The 16,982-nt window shown below is 40.7% G+C and overlaps 2 protein-coding genes across 4 annotated transcripts; one reads left to right on the forward strand and one right to left on the reverse strand.

Annotated features, from left to right (window-relative positions):
* Nucleotides 1-1,249: 1,249 nt before the first annotated feature.
* LOC135467859 (uncharacterized) lies at nt 1,250-9,548 on the reverse strand. Of its 3 annotated transcripts, none has more exons than XM_064745757.1 (2): nt 9,433-9,548; nt 1,250-5,862 (listed from the first exon to the last, which is right to left on the reverse strand). In XM_064745757.1, exon 2 carries the CDS (start codon nt 5,827-5,829, stop codon nt 2,341-2,343), a length of 3,489 nt encoding a protein of 1,162 aa, XP_064601827.1. In that variant the 5' UTR covers nt 5,830-5,862; nt 9,433-9,548; the 3' UTR covers nt 1,250-2,340. The 3 variants fall into 3 exon arrangements, 2 of the variants coding, with proteins under 2 accessions (XP_064601827.1, XP_064601826.1); XM_064745756.1 differs by lacking the exon at nt 9,433-9,548 and adding an exon at nt 9,374-9,405; XR_010444195.1 differs by lacking the exon at nt 1,250-5,862 and adding an exon at nt 5,889-6,244 and having other exon boundaries at nt 9,433-9,489.
* Nucleotides 9,549-9,663: 115 nt separating this feature from the next.
* Nucleotides 9,664-15,690, forward strand: LOC135466549 (protein toll-like). The gene is made up of 2 exons (XM_064744095.1): nt 9,664-10,042; nt 11,591-15,690. The coding sequence occupies exon 2, from the start codon at nt 12,050-12,052 to the stop codon at nt 15,440-15,442; it is 3,393 nt and encodes a 1,130-aa protein (XP_064600165.1). The 5' UTR covers nt 9,664-10,042; nt 11,591-12,049; the 3' UTR covers nt 15,443-15,690.
* Nucleotides 15,691-16,982: the final 1,292 nt, after the last annotated feature.

Consider the following 16,982-nt stretch of genomic DNA (forward strand, 5'->3'; position numbering starts at 1 on the left):
AGACACCAGATATGACACCTCAGCAAGTTACATTATAGTGACACGGGGCCCTAACCTCTCAGTGATGAGCGCGCAGCGAGGCAGCAGAAAGTAGTTTTTGGTGTGACCTGACCCGGTGACCTTTCCCCGACTGCGAAGCGGACGCTTTAACGATTAGGTCAACGTCTACGACACTTTAGTCAAGGGCCCTTTAACTCCCCATGAGAAGTATATTTTGTTTATTTATTTGATTGGTATTTTACGCCGTACTCAAGAATATTTCACTTATACGACGGCGGTCAGCGTTATGGTGAGATCAAACTTAACAGAGCCGGGAGGCAGGTTGCTGGCAGACCTTCCTAATAAGACTAATAAACTAAGACTAATATTGAAGTTTTTACTCCCTGGGAAAATTTTACCTTGCCAAAGTTTCGTCCAAATGTATGTACATAATTCAGCATGGTTCTTTCCTTCCATATAAAATCTGGAGCTAATAACTTTTTTAGAATGACTGAGATCAAATAATCTAAAATTATAATTTGTTGAATTATAAAATATGTTGTCTGGGTGATTCTAGAATGAATTGTTATTTCAGCAGGTTATTTTGGCACAGAAGGCGCTCATATTCTATTAATACAACATAAAGACTGTCTCGAACTAACAAGATCAGCAACATTCTAGCATCATTCATGTAAGTTTCTGTTAAAATTAAGAGATTGCCATTAGTGTAAATAAATCGAATCAATAAATATGGGGATACTAGTCTACTGTATTTCCCGTCTGGAACGTATTAGGGTATATGACAGCAGCATCTCAATTCGGGTGCCTCATGTGACCGTCATTAGAAGGTGTAGCTTATGTGACGTGTCCTGGTCACGCGGGAACTAAATGAGCTCTCTTGCAAACTTGATCGGGTAAGTTTTGTGATATAAGGTCAAGAGTTACATTCTGCAGTCCTCACGCCGATAACAAACATTTCTGAGTGGGCTAAGTATACTCACTGTTCAGGGCACAATAACCCAGGTTATGTATGTCTGCCTATGTGAGGTTCAGGTTTAACCTCGTACTTGACAAATTTTAAGTATGACGAGGAATCATGTATGTGTGTGTACATAAACTGTTTCTCCTTGTGGGTCAACCAGTCCTTGCTCAAACCTCTCAGAGCTGAGTGGCAAGGGAGTACCATTTTTAAAGTCTGGTATGACCCGATTCGGGTTTGAGGCGGACTCAAACATTTGTAACATTTGGCCACCGAAAGCTATGCCCCTGGAATAAAAACGCCTGTCAGTTGAAGGCCTTATGGTAATTTTACGACTGCAATATGCTTGCGAAGGAATATCCAAGCAGATGTCCTCAAGGTGAAAAATGCGCATTGTGGGTTGGGGAAATTGGTTTTTGTAGAAAACAGTACACTGTGTGGTGTCTCTGGAACTGTCGTCAGTTCACACAGCATTTTTTGTTCTTTTTTTTGGTTTTTTGTTACCGTTATTCATAACAGTTGTACGCACATTTTCTCACTGCAAATATATACATTTTTGAGCACATTTATATATTTAGCACAAGTCGCTTTTTATATCAAATATGACTAATACAATCAGCGTAACAAAACAGGCATGTAGAAGTCTTATTATATGAATCATAGAAATTATACAAAAATATAACAATTGAGAAAAGCATATTTCAGCAGCACACATCATGCCGCGGAGAAGCCTGATCGAATAAGCGCAGTCAGTTGCAATTCTCACTATAGGAGTTAAATGAAGAATAAAACATACAGGACAACAATCATGAGAAAGATTTTTGAAGTCTTTTTCTACCGAGAAAATTACAGTTAGATTGTATATAAAGGTGCATAAAGGCCATATTTTGGTGTTATGATTTACCATCATATCATTATTTTTTCACTTTTAGCGTAATCTGTGTATAATATCAGATAGTGTGATTCATAGGTTTAGTTACATGTAGTATTGCATAAATAGATTTCAGAAAAATGCAGTTTGGGTTAGAAAAAATGCCTTTGCATCACCATACCAAAATATGGCCGATAACACCAACCTCACTATTCCAAAGTATTAGTACTTTTCTCGGTCAACACAATATCTGAAATAAATAGTACACATATATTTAATACAGTTTTTCATCATTTTTGTGATGATCCTTACATCCTTTTTCTTTTATCCTCCATTCAACGAGCAGGTCGTAAGTGGGCAGGTCTGGCAGCAACCTCGGATGGTCGTGGGTTTCCCCGGTATCCGCTCGGGTTCCTCCCAGCATAACGCTGGCCACCGTCGTATAACTGAAATATTCTTGAGTACGGCGTAAGACACCAATCAAATAAAAAAATAAATTTAAATCAACAGATCACGGCTCCGTAGGGTTCAACCCAGAAGGTTGGTTAAGACATTTCAGCAAAGTTGTTCCAATATGTTGGTCTTTTGTTAAACACACGTGATTCTCAGTGTAAACGAGAATGTCTCCATCAAGAGTGTCTTTTTGCACATCGTCACCAAGAACAACAAACAGATAGTTCGATCCATGGGAACTCTTAAGGTCCGTGGCAAGCTTAAACGCGAACGAGGACCATTCGTCACGTACCAGCGACTCGGACAGAAAGAAGACGACCTTCCGGCTGTTAGTGAGAAGTGACTCGATGTTTTCAGCATGGTCAGATCCCGGTAGGAACTCTCTGTCAGGGATCCCCACTCGGTACCCATGACCCGTGAGCTGAGGTAGGAGCTGACCCAGAACTAGCCCCGTGTCACTATCCCCATACATCATAGACACGTCATACAAAAACGGCCCCACGACTAAGTCGTCCAGACGCACGCTGTCGGTCGATACAACAACTGGGGGCTCGTCGTAAGTTCTGTTCATGGTGGCCACTTTCTTGACGTGCCGTGGTGCTGACAAGTTGGATGACAACACGGCATGGATGACAAGTTCTCTGAATGCACAAGTATCTGCGTTTATCACTAAACTCTGTGTGCAGACATCATCCAAGGCAGTGCGATAATCTATGTCTTCCATGACAGGAGAGTCTTTAATGACCACGACTATCCTACCGTCCACTGGTTTGCCAGCATGTTCGGATAAGATCTTTAATATTTCAATACAAATATCGTTAGAAAAAAACGCCTGTGACAATATCAAAACTGTGACGGAATTGTTTTGGAGGAACATTAAAATGTTGTCCTTAGTCGGGAAACCTGGCATGAAGTCTCGGATAGAAACAACTTTCTCACAGTTCGGGTATTTCCGCACAACCGATGTCAGCCTCGTTTCTACCCAGGTTTCGTCCTCGCGTGAGTTCACCAGGAAGAGACTGAGCGGCGCCATCTGCTTTCCGCAAGTCGATAGCTTTACGTGCACGAAAACACAAGCTCGCAGCTGTTTGTGGAAGTAACAGAAAAGCACCAGAAGAAGAACGGTGCCACCAAGAACAACAGAAAGGGTCACGATCTGAGAGGTGTCATCAACGGGTTGAGGAGGACAACCAAACGCACTGTCGTCCGTAGACACCATCGGCTGGAACGTGTTGTTCAGTGTCTTACATTCCACAGAGTCCCAGTCCTGAACAACTGCCTTATTGTGCAAAAGCCACTGTTTCATCCATTTATTATCACAGTCACAAGGGAAAGAGTTTCCCGATAACTTAAGATCTTTTATGTTTATGTGCGTTTTGTTGAGAACCTTTGGGAGTCTACTGAGATTGTTGCCGTCCAGATAGAGCGATGTAAGCTCTGGTAGACTGGTAAACATATTGTGCGTAAGTTCCTGTATTGAATTGTTTGAGAGAACCAAAGTTTTGACCTTATCAAGACCTGGCATCAAAGAAGATGGTATCTTCTTTATGTTATTGCCTTGAAGGTGAATTTTTGTTGCTCCTTTGGGCAACGTTTCGACAAAACTATCCAGATTCTTTCCTGAGCAATCGACGGTAACATTGGAACTGAAATCAATGTTACAGTCACAATGTTTTGGGCAAGCAGACGTGTTCAGTGGACAGTAGAGTAGAAGAGGGTTTACACTGGGCACGGGCACACCACGAAGAAGTCCGGGGCCCCCGCAACTCCATCCGCGATAACACGTATTCCAGTCTAAGGGCACGGGGCCTCCTTTTTGGGCATCGTAGCTTTGCACTTGGTGCAGTCCCAGAATCCCCACTGCTAAACCCAAGTCACAGTTACACTGAAGTTCATTTCCAGTCAAATCTACACAAAAATGGTTCATAATGCTGATGAGTTTTAAATTTCTGTCCATTTCTACAGGGGTAGGTTTCTCAAGTTTTACAACAGTTGGGAAACTTCGAATATTGTTCCAACCGAGATTTAGAATGGGCTTTTCATTGGAGTACGGGTCATTCCCAGGTGAAAATATGAGCTTGTCATGCGTTATGTTGTCTAAGTCATCCAAAATTTGGTCAAAAGAGATCCCAGTATAGCTAAGGTCAATGCGTTTTAAGGAGTTCGTGAAGAAAAGTTCCGAGCTTACATGCTCAAGAGGATTTTTGCCAAGGTCGATTGAAACAAAATAAGGAGAGTTAACCGGAAGGGTTCCAGGAACCAGCCATTTTAACTTGTTCCATCCAATGTTGATAAACGCGATGTTTGGTAAATGAGAAAACGTATCGACGTGAATGGAAGTCAGTGCATTCGCCTCAAGATTAATTATTCTCAGATTTTTTAATCCTTTAAACTGATTTTGGTGCAGCACACTGAGTCCATTTTGACTCAAGTCTACAAGTATTAGATCATCCAAACCAAAGAACACTTTTTCGGGTAATGAACGAAGGATGTTACCAGAAAGGTGAATGCTTTGTAGACCTTTTACACTAGAAAATGCGTCTTCCCCAAGCACACGTATTCGGTTATTATTGAGAACTAGTGAATGTAGAATGCCACGGAATGTGTATGAGGAGAGATCGCGGAAGTTGTTGTACACAAGTTTCAGGACTCGGGGAACGATGGTCGGACTTTGGTATATTCCGTTCTGGAATTTTCTGTACACTTCCTTCTTAGTCAGGGATAGACCCAGAGGTAAAATCTCCGGAGAGGCATTGTCCAGGGAAATGTCTGGGGGATGTTCCAAAGAGCATGATATTAATGTCAGGCTCAACAAATTAGGGTAGTTTTGTGGTATATAATCAGGGAACCCCTTCATGTTCACACCCTGTAACGTTAACTTGCTTATGTTAAAGAAGTAGCTGGAATTCAGGGGCAAGGCTTCGATTGGAGCCGGCCACAGAGAATAGACGAAGACCAGAGTACGAAGCTGAGAGAAACCCTCAGCATGGTACATGTCCCTAGGAGTGTCTTCAGTCATGGTTGTGTCTTTCAGGAGAATGGCGTGCAGTCTGCAAATCTGACCGATAAGCCCCACGTCCGCCACGTCTAGCACACAGCGCCGGATGTGCAACGTCATCAACGTTCGCTCTTGCCTGTCCAATTCTGACTGGTTTGCGGCTTGAATTCGGAGAGGGATATTAGCGGAACATTCCAGAATCAAGTAGAGGTGGACAACGCCGTGAATGAAGCTTAGTTCCTCAACAATGGTATCGGTAGAGATGTAGCAAGGACTGGATGGGGAATCCGGATTCGGTGACACGGAGAAGGTTACAAAGGTCGAGCCAATGTCGGTGCCATTCAGCTGATATAGTGGTGATGTGAATATATCAGGATTACTTAATATTGAAATGGAACAGGTGGAATTTCTATTCTCCGCGGGGTCCTCCATATCGTGGGTCTGTTCTGTTGGGCTGGAAGTTTCTCCCATGGTGGTGCAATGTACATGTAGGTTGGACCAGACACAACTGAACAAAAGAATCCATCCTGATAGGCTAAGGGGGGTCATCGTGATATCTAATTTGTTGTGCAGGTAGCGTCTCTGAAACAGAGGAAACACTATTTAAATAAGGACAATATACAAGCAATCGGCAGGCTTATTCCATTTCATCACATGGAAGACAGAAAATCGCACCAAAATGCCTTTGAATGTTCATGTAGTGATGTATGTAACCAAACCAAGGCTCGGATTTATGAAAATTTGTACAATAATGTTCACACTGGTATATGCATTTGTTCCATTTGCAGCAAGATTTACGTGTACATTTCACGCCTGTTGGCTTATATGATGAGAGTAAAATGATAATAATAATAAAAAAAGTCAAGCACAGTACTCTATGAAATCTTGCTCAGTGCGATTCATGGTTCACCTTTCTCCAAGAACATCTGGGAATAGTCGACGTCATCTATACTCTTTATGGATTCTACACAAAGAAGAGTGCCGGAATGTTAACATATTTACTATGTGGTCTTTGGATGTCATTTATAAGTAGAGTCATCCTAACAATGAGCCATTGGTTTTATGATACATGTAATTTGTTGCATTTCAGTGATTAACGTTTCGATGCTAATGTTAACAGTGAGCAACGTTTCCATGCTAATGCTAACAGTGAGTAACGCTTCGATGCTAATGCTAACAGTGAGTAACATTTCGATGTTAATGCTAACAGTAAGCAACGTTTCGATGCCAATACTAACAGTGAGCAACGTTTCGATGCCAATATACTAACACCACACTCTCGAGCTATAGTGGTGACCAAGCATTTAGTTTATTTACTTATTTTATTTGCCAATTTACTATAGAAGAAGCATGACAAACTCAACTTGTTGATTTAGCTTACTAGTTTCACCGTATCATGACGGTTCTTCAGAGGTTTTTTTAATTTCAACATATCTTGCGACAGCTATATATACATGTACATGCAGGTACATTAAGCCATGCTGATGGTTACAATCCTAGTTACAAATTACATAAAGTTCGAACTTGCACAAGGGATTATCCATTCGGAGAGACAACCGATTATAGAATACCTCCAAAATTTAACATTGAAAGAAATTGTGAGTGAAGTGTTCTCAAACTGATAATCAATACATAGTTGCCCTGCGCTAAAAAAATGAGCAGGGGAGGCAGGGGGTTAGGTTGTGATATTAGAACATCTGCTTTCTTCAAAATCGACAGCTCACAATGACCGAGGGCAAAGGCACAATGAATTTACAAATTGGTCAGGATGTTAAGCTTAAAGGTCAAATATTTACCTTCTGCCACTCGTTCTCAATCAGTGGAAATTGTGCATGTGCATTATCTAGCTGATTTGAACATGGAAAACTACGTTTTATATCATCACATATCCTTTGCGCTACCCCACTTAACAGTTTCAAACAGGATTTTATTCTGTCTGACAATGAAATCTATGTCACATCAATAAAAACCTCTCTTGACGTCCTGGATTCAACCTAATTAAGGCATTCTTATTTGCTGCTGTTTCATTTTCCTTTTCGCAGTATTTATAAATACATTTTTTGAGAAGGAAGAGAGTTTTGGGGTTTTTATGTCTCTTTCATAATTTGATGTATTGTATTTCACCCTTTGGTCGTTTTGTCAGTCACGACAATGTATTGGGCTGTAACACCGAATTATTCAAGAGCAGTGATGTGAATCTTGTACAAAACAAGCACGCCTGTATCTTCCGGTATCGCACAGCACGGTGGGAGCTGTGGAGTTTTGGTGCCGTCTGAAATTTTTCTACCTTGAGTGGGAAGGGGAAAGACGACTCTATTACCAGGATGTGACTCAACACTAATGTGTATGGATGACTGAATATCGAACACAAAAAGAACTTCAGGTTGTGATTGCTATAGTATGTCGTACACTTTATGCCACATTACAAATGTGGGTATTATCGATTTAAAATAGTCTACAGTGGTAAAATCTGGTCATATATTAGGTTTCTGTTAGGTTTAAAAGCCTTTCCTCATGGTCCAATTTATTTCCGTAATTTCAAGTTTATATTTTATTTAATAAAATTATTTGGTTATCTACCTAGGGCTATGTTAAAGAGGCTATATTGGACATTTTGGCAAATAATCTATCAGCGCAAATTCGATCGAAGTTTTAGTATTATTCTAGAACAACTAAAATGTTTGTCTTTCTTAAAATATCAGCGGTCGGTGGACGTGTTAGCGTTCAAAATCGTCAAAAAAGTTTCGAAAATTTATAAACTGGTCGCATGTTAACTTTCGCAAACTGCAGAATCATTTTAACGCAATAAATAGTACGTGAACGTGTCTGATATTTACGGAGAGGAAATACTTGGTAAATACAGAAAATTTGAATTGATTAGCGAATATGGATTTTTGCCAAAAATATTCGGAATATCCTCTATAGCAAGTGACTCATTGATATATGTGAACCATTAACATCAAGTTAGAGTGATAACATGTATTTTAGCTGCATATAAACCACAATAAAATCCAATCATGATATGCTAGGACATGTTCTTTCTTATAATCTCGTATAAGGCAGTACCCAGTACAATCTGGGCATTAGAAACTTTTCATAGAAAATACTTATTCTCTTAACTATAAAAGGATTTTGACATTCTGAACCTCCAGTCAATTAATAGCTCCGCCATAGGCTACCGTGAAAGTATCCGTTCAGTTTCAAGATATTTAGAAATACTGATAACTTATTACAAAAACAGCTGTCACGCCATCACAAAATTGTCACGACATTACATAATTGTCCCGATATCATTAAAGTGTTACTGTACTCTTGGTATAGACCTCTGTCATATAATTAAAGACGTACAACTGAATCTCGAAAAACTAGTAGGTTTTGAGGAATCTTACAAAAAAATTACTTTTACCTGAGTCATTCCAATTTTGAAGTATAAATTAAAAAGTTAATATCTCAGACATTTTACGCATATTTACACTAAATTCCAATACTCAAACATAATGTAAGTAGTTCTCAACGGCCAAGCGCTTTAAAGGGCTCACCCAAGAGACCTTATAGTCGCTCACCGAAGAGACCACGTGTTCGAATGCAGTTAACGGGTCTATATATGCCAATACCCTGACGACCGCCTTAAAAGTTAAATATTCCCCTAGCTAAAAAACCTAAAAAAACTAAAGGTTGCAATTATTGTGAAAATATCCAAAACTTCCAAGAGTGCCATAAATGAGGACATATACGCCTAAGGTATATATGCACACATAAGGCTGTAAATGTCATTCCACAAACCTACACGCATTGCTAATAGTCCACCAACACTAGGATACAAAAGGCTAAAGGCTACTGGAAACTTTTTTAAAAAAGAAATCGATCAGCACAAAACCTGTCGAACGTTTATTATTATATTGGAATAGCCCAAATAATTAGCATTAATGGAGGTGTTACCATTCAAAATCGGTAATAAACTTTCCAAAATTAATAGAATCTTGAAGATTTAACACAAACCTCTTCTCAAAGAACCAAGCATTCAATAAATAACAATTTGACGCCAGGAATGGGTCAGTGATATACTCAGATCAGTAAACAATACGTATTTTACCTTAATCATTCAGTGACATCAAAAGATCGGTCTATATGCATTGGGAAAATTATACGCACCTATTACGTATGACAATATACATTCACGCGTATAATGGCCACATCTTCACCCCTGAGCGTTCCTGTGTGAATGTCCGACGTATAAGGACAAAGTCTATAGCCTAGGATGTCAAACAGGATGCTCCTATCCGATTCCCTACCCGCTGACCCAAAAAACAGTGAATAGGCCTACACGTGATACTATACTCTCTCCTCCGAGGTTTTGGGTCACGTTATTGAATGCTATGTCGTTACATGGTGGAGTCTATTTGTAGCTTTAGTAGTCACCTAGTTTCACATTCAGACAGCCGCAAACCTCTAATTTGTATTGTGGAACAGACACAGTACAACGGTTCGCCGATCAAACGTGTTGGCGGAAAGTGTGGTCTTCCGTTACCAATCGGCCAACATCCGGCTAAGCGGCGTTGTAGTACCGCGCGCTGAACGTACATATCCGCGAGACTGCGTGTGATACCTCATAATGCAGTGTACAGTGTAACATATTAGAGGGAAGGACAGGTATATATCTGATGTCGACAGCATGGCCAAACCTCTCGGAACATGACAGGCAAGGACGGTAATAAACTTCCGAAACTTCCTGTTTACCAACTCGTTTAGCTCCAACGACGAGGTATGTTTACTGCTGTACATGTCAATGAAAGAAATACGTAGTTACTGGGACTCAAATAACTGTTATATATTAGCCCCAGATAGTCATAAGTTTAAGTGAAGTTATTCTCCCAAGTAGACCGTATACTCAAGATACTCAAGATACATCGGGTTTAAGTCATGTAAGTAAATTACCAGAGTGTCCTAGTATGATACATATGTAGCATCTTTTGTTATCGCTATGTTCTCCTGGTATATTAACCGGCCCCGATGGCTCAGTTGTTAGAGCGTCCGCTTCGGCGGGTGGTAAATCGAGGGTCAAACTTGGGTCTGGTCACACCAAAGACCTTAAAAGAAGAAGTTGTAGCTTCCTCGCTTGACGTTCAGCATTGAGGGAATAGTGCAACGACTGGTTGACCCGTATGAGTATAATGGCTCGGGTATGGCGGCCTTCAGTAAGTCGACTCAGTGAAGCAGCACTAGATGAAAAAAGCGGTGTAAATCCGTCCTGCATCAAGGAGGCACATTACATGTACTCTTAAGGATTCCTTCGTCGTCATATGACTGAAAAGTTGTTAAGTACGACGTTAAACCCGAAGCACTCACTCTAATGGGTATGCGTAATATAATAAAAACGTAAAATAAAAGGTAAGTAAAATTACCACTGTGCCAAGTGGTATGATACTCATGTAACTTTCTTGTAATCGGTATGTTCTACTAGGTATAAATGCAAAAGTAAGGTAAAATGTAAGTACAATTACCAAGCAAACAGTACTGTCAGGTATATGATTGAGTCATATACAACTTGTTATATAGGATTTAATTAGGTATGATGAAAATGCAACTTTTCTATCATATACAGGTATATTCAAATGAGATAAGCACGGTATATGCATGACGATAGGACAGGGAGCCTGTTCTACGGTTTCACCACGCACTGTATTAGATGCTATCAAAAAATGATCATCATTATCATTTGTTAATCATACATCGGCTGTAATACAGATGAAATATGAATATTAAAGGATTTACAATATTATACTTATGAACTACAAAACCGATTATTATTTATTTTATTTCTTAACTAGAAATAATACTTTTGAAGCGGAATATGGATGTTTTCCACACGCAAATCGTTGTTTCCAAAACTTGCCAGTATATATTATAACTTTGTCAGCAGTTGACGAAGCGTTAGGAAGAATGATTTATTTATTTCATTGGTGTTTAACGCCGTACTCAAGAATATTTCACTAGTACGACAGGATTATGGTGGGAGGAAACCGGGCAGAGACCGGATGAAACCCATGACCATCTCAGATTTCTGACAGTTCAAGTTTCTGCATGGTTCTTTCCTTTAATTTTGTCGAAATATTTTCTTAGCATATGAAGGCGTAGTGGTTTTCCCTCAGCTTTGAAAGCCGGTTTTATTCATGTATTCATTAAAGCAGAGCCATCCGCACAATACTAGAAACCTGAGTAGCTTATAAACAGTCTGAAAAAATCAACCAAATGTATAAATTTTAGGATCTCAAAGCGGCATTTCTTTAAGGTATACCTTGTTTCGTTACAGATTATTGCCGACAAAGATGAATGAAACATGGCGTAAACCTGGCAGTCGGGATAGATGATGTATACTTACATGGCTTCAGCATCTAGTGACGCCACGAGCAACGTGCAAGACTGAACACCAAGTATGGTGGAATTCGTTTCTGCGCATGCGTTGAACTTTTGAGATGCCCGTCAGCAGTAATAATTCTACGTCTAGCATGTTGACATTTGTTGACAGTCCCTAAGGGTGGACTTCTGTGACTCCTGTCAACAGTGAGAATTCTATATCTAACATGTTGACATTCGTTGACAGTCGCTAAGTGTGGACTGCTTTGACTCCTGCAGCAGTGAGAATTCTATATGTAGCATGTTGACAATCCCTAAGTGTGAGTGTTGCAATGCCATGTTTTTTTCATGTGGTAAGTGAACATTCCGTTTACATATCATTGAAATAGTGTCATTATATTACATCCGGAGTAGAATGTTGCGTTGTGTAATACGATTATACGTGACATGTGGACTTTTGTGGACACAGTCTATGTACTCAGCATATGCAAAAGGGTGCAGCGTGAAAACACACACAATCATTGGCCCATCAAGCATAGACAACTACGAGATACACGGCTTGGCTATAGACACTATGTTTGTGAGGTATGTTGTGACGGGTCAGGGTGAGATCACAGGTAATAAGGCCTGTCTTCTGGACACCTCCGAATTTTACCGTGACGAGTTAACAGCACGCTTACGACAGAAGACCTACGTGATAGTGTTCTTAGAATGTTCCACACGTTTAACACTTGATTTAAGCAGTCCAAAAACGGCGTCACCCAGCCTAATTATCTTTGGCCGCTTAAGCGTAGGCAATTGTATTATCGGGTCCCACCTAGCTGAATCGCTCATGTCTATGTTTTCACTATACGGACTCTTCCTGCTGGATTCCAGTCTGTACATCAGCCATTACCCATCAGACAGCAGCGAGGTGAGCCTACTAGGCACGATAGGGGAGCTCACACTGAGGCAAGAAAACAGCAGTTTGACGTTGAACGATTTGCCGATGGCGGCGGTAAGATACGACTCGGTCGTGAAGCTCGGTCTCGTTGGTTTGAACTCTTTGGTCACCCTCCCTGACGGAATCGAAAAGAAGTTCCCAAGGCTGCAGGTTTTGTCCTTGTTCAATAACAGCCTTGTTCGCCTGCCACATATTGGATGGTCAAACGTTACAGTTGACCTACCACATAATATACACCGAACCGACAATATGAAAGCAAGTGAGGAATATATCTGGCAACTTGATACACCTTTAAACGGTATTCCCAGGGTACTTGATTTAACCAGTAACAAGTTAGAGACTCTGGAAACAGATTGGTTTTCACACGAACTTGATATGTTAAATCTTGGGGAAAATCGCATTAGTCAAATACCTGTTGGAATCTTCGGAAGTCTTCACAACCTGCAGTCGTTGGATTTGCATGGAAATCATATTGAAGGACTAAATTCTTCCACATTTGCCGGCTTATCCTCCCTAAAGTACCTGTATCTGTATGATAATTCCATAGCTTTCATAGAGGAAGAGGCTTTTCAGGGGTTGGTCTCTCTCCGTATACTTGACGTCAGCAGGAATAAGCTAAGCGCAAAACAATCTTCTTATCTGACAGGTCTGATAAACCTTCGGATGCTGATTTTAAGCGAAAACAGCATCACCACTTTCGTCGAAGATTTTTTCTTGAGCGTTCCTTTACTGAGTATTGTAAACTTAAGCAGTAATCCTTTGATGGAATTCCCCCCTAGTTCCCTGGCATTAACTCATTTGCGAGAAATAGACCTGGGTTACACTGGACTTGGATTCGACGCATTTATCAATGCGTTAGGAAGTGTCTCTGCATCTGGTCTTACCAACCGCGTGGTGAACGGCATTATCATATCAATTGTTCTTCGAGGGAATACCATAATGTCAGCTTACAACCTCACCCTGGAAAACATATGGCAGTTACCCAAATCACTCGGCATGAAGTTTCTACTGGGCTTAAATTCATCTTGTATTGATGTTGAGGAGAACCCTCTTATCTGTGATTGTCGCGTGGCAAGCCTCGTCTCCTTCTTGAAGCTGACAGAGAACACATTGGCCAGTCCAGACTCTGGTGTGTATACATACAGCTGGAATGTCTGCTGGAAAGGTTGGATTTGCGCGACTCCGGCGGAATTTTCTGGAAGAGATATGTTTGATTTAGACCCCTCTCGTCTCTACTGTCCCTCCGAGGAAGGTGGATGTCCAGGGACCTGTGACTGTTACGATCGCTATGACAATGCCGGTAAGGTGGTCATTTGCGAGAACAAGGACCTTACACAGCTTCCCAAGAAACAACCTCGTGGGCTGCTGGACCTGAGATTGGCGGGAAACAAACTAAGTACAATTGAGAATAGAGAATACCTGGGCAGAGTAGAGAGACTTGATTTGTCGAACAATTCTTTGGCGGTTCTTCCAAGAGATGCCCTGGCACGACTGACCAATCTGACACATCTTCACATCACCTCCAACCGCCTCATCGAGTTTCCAGAGCCACTGACAACTCTAAAACTGAATGAAATCACAATGGGCAATAACCCGTTCCGTTGCACTTGTGAAAATATCTGGTTCAAAAGGTGGCTGATTGAAAATAAGAATAAGGTTCTGGATTGGGACACAATTTCCTGTAGCGTGGGTAACAAAGTCGTACGTGTTTTGGATGTGACAGAAGATCTTCTTAGGTGTTCATTTGTGACTAACATCGCTATAGCAGTCAGCCTCGGTCTGGTTCTCCTCTGCCTTGTTCTGGCGGTGGTTGCTATGGTGCATTTCCGCCATGAAATAAAGGTACTGTGGTTTATTTACCAGGCAAACAATAACAATGACGCGGAAATGGTTGACAAAGATTACAATACTTTCATTGTTTTCGCCCGAAATGACCGCGAATGGACAGAAGAAAACGTTATCAGCACATTGTACGTTTATTTTCCAAATTGTTCCTTGTGTACACGATTTGATGACTTCATTCCCGGGCAGAGCATGAAGGAGAATTTATATCGTACGCTACGGTCTTCAGCAAGCGTAACCATTGTTTTGTCCAATGCCTTCCTGAACGATGAATGGTGTCGATTTACTTTAAGAGAGGCACTCGCTATGGTCGTGGACAAGAAACTCAACTTCGTGAACATTATCAATCTTGACGGATTCAAAGCGGACGTATACGAAGAGGTCTTGTTAAATAAATACATTCGGCTGAAACGATATCTCAATCCCAAGTCTAGACTGTTTCCTCAGAGGCTAGTGTACGCAGTGTTTGGCAAAAAACAAGTTTACCCAGAGCGTTTCGATCTGATGGAATTCGATCCTAATTCAACAAACCCTGATTTACCGCCGGACGACCACATGTTCGAGACTAGGGATTTGAACATCCGGGACAACTCAGTGGTCACGCGGCGGTTTCAGTACGACGTTGGACTGCTGTACGGGGATGCCGAGAGGCAGTGGGTCGTTCAGGTGTTGCTGCATACCTTAGAAAGGGAGGGGATTACAGTGTGTCTCCCGGACAGAGACCCTCTGTATGCTCCCGGGGCTGCTGATTCTGACAACGTCATCGCTCTTATCAGTAACTGTCGCTCTGTCATTCTAGTGGTGTCCACAGAGTTCCTCAGAACACAACGCTGTAGATTTTGTTTTCGAGCAGCCACAGGGAAACTGACAGGCAGAAAGGGTGAACAGCGTTTTTTGCTGTTACTAACAGATGACATGGACATTTGTGAGGTGAAGGAAGTGAACAGTTATATGCGAACACATGTGTGCCTTGGGAAAAATGAAGCTAATTTTACACAAAGACTAATGAGAGCATTGTATTAGCCGGTTTAAACAGTTCGTGGTTAGAAAAAGTGACGCACATCGCGCACAATGAATTTACCAATAAATGAAAACAAAAACGCCTGCAAACGCATAAATGAATATAATATAATGTTTTGAGCTATGATGCCCGACTTCCTCAATTCATTGGGAATAAAAATATAATGTATAGAAAAGAGGATAGTAAGCCTGAATAAAACTACCCTAAAAAATATCTAAATATGACTAAAAAATTTTGAAGATTTTGGTACAGAGAGAAATGTTACAGATAAATATTCAGATTGTAAGGTAGACTCTGAGGGCCATACAGTACAACACATAAGGATATTTCGCAAAAAAGACGTTCGAGGTGAAAACTTTCATTTACATCATTATACCCTTATATGGCCCATAAAGCCCACCTTACAGCCTGAAAGTGACATTTCCTGGGAAATCTTGGACAAGCGCAAAATGACAAGAAGTCAATGAATACGATCATGAAACTGTCATGGTTTTAACTTTAAAGTTGTTCACCTGGCTAAAATTGTGATCAATTTTAAGAATTCCTATTTTAGTACTAACATTGGTCTAATACCTTCATGACAAGAATGAATTTTAGCATTTAAGCCCAAATCTAAGTTCAGAAATATTATCACATTTTCAGGCTGAGTCTAACGAAAGTCTTGGATTGCTTCGGGATCCGGGGGCCATACTTTTTGTGTTCAAAAGAAAGCATTTCAAAAATTTGACCGATCAAACAACAGACAAAACGACCGACTTACAGTATGACAGCTGCCTAAATCGCTTCCAGAATTAGTAGTCATATTTTAGACACATATCCGTAGACATCCTGATGACCTTAACTTCCTTTTTCTCCGTCAAAAAGATAGTATGAATTGTTGTTTGGCTTCTAAAAGCTTTAGTGTCGTAGGTTTCTTGGCTGATGTCACCTTCAGTCATATGATGCGTTCGTATCTCGTGGGAGCAGCCTCGTTGAAGGACCATGCATCGTTTGTCATGGTACAAACAAAATATGAAATGCATGAGTTTCCACTACGTTTCAGGTTCTGTTCGCTGTATTTTTATTGAAATGGAAAAATCAATAGCCACGAGATCGGCTACTATACTGTATATGTACTCATTAATAAAGGAGGGCCGGGATGCACACCTGTGTGTTGGTTTCCAGGAGTATTGGTTTCCAGGAAACCGAAGTGCCCGAAATACCCAAACTTTTGCTAGCCACCCTTCGTTCAGACAAGTAAACAACTTAATTAAATTATAAATGGAACAAATTGAAATGGCGTAAATGGGCTAAATTTGGCACTTTAGTGTGAAACCGTGTGCTTTTTACTCTGTTCACGTCGTGGAAATTGACTTTTTTCAGTGCGTTGTCATGGGAATAAAACCAAATTCACCCCTATCCCATGTTAAACGGAATTGCTACTGTTGTATTAAATTTCATTCAAACTTTCCATTTCTGACCACTTACCATGGAAACCAAAAAACGAGAACAAAACAAAATGAAACATTTAATCATCCGAAGGATGCGACCACGTCGTTGAAA

Source organism: Liolophura sinensis, chromosome 6, assembly GCF_032854445.1.
Source record: "Liolophura sinensis isolate JHLJ2023 chromosome 6, CUHK_Ljap_v2, whole genome shotgun sequence".
NCBI classification, from domain to species: domain Eukaryota; kingdom Metazoa; phylum Mollusca; class Polyplacophora; order Chitonida; family Chitonidae; genus Liolophura; species Liolophura sinensis.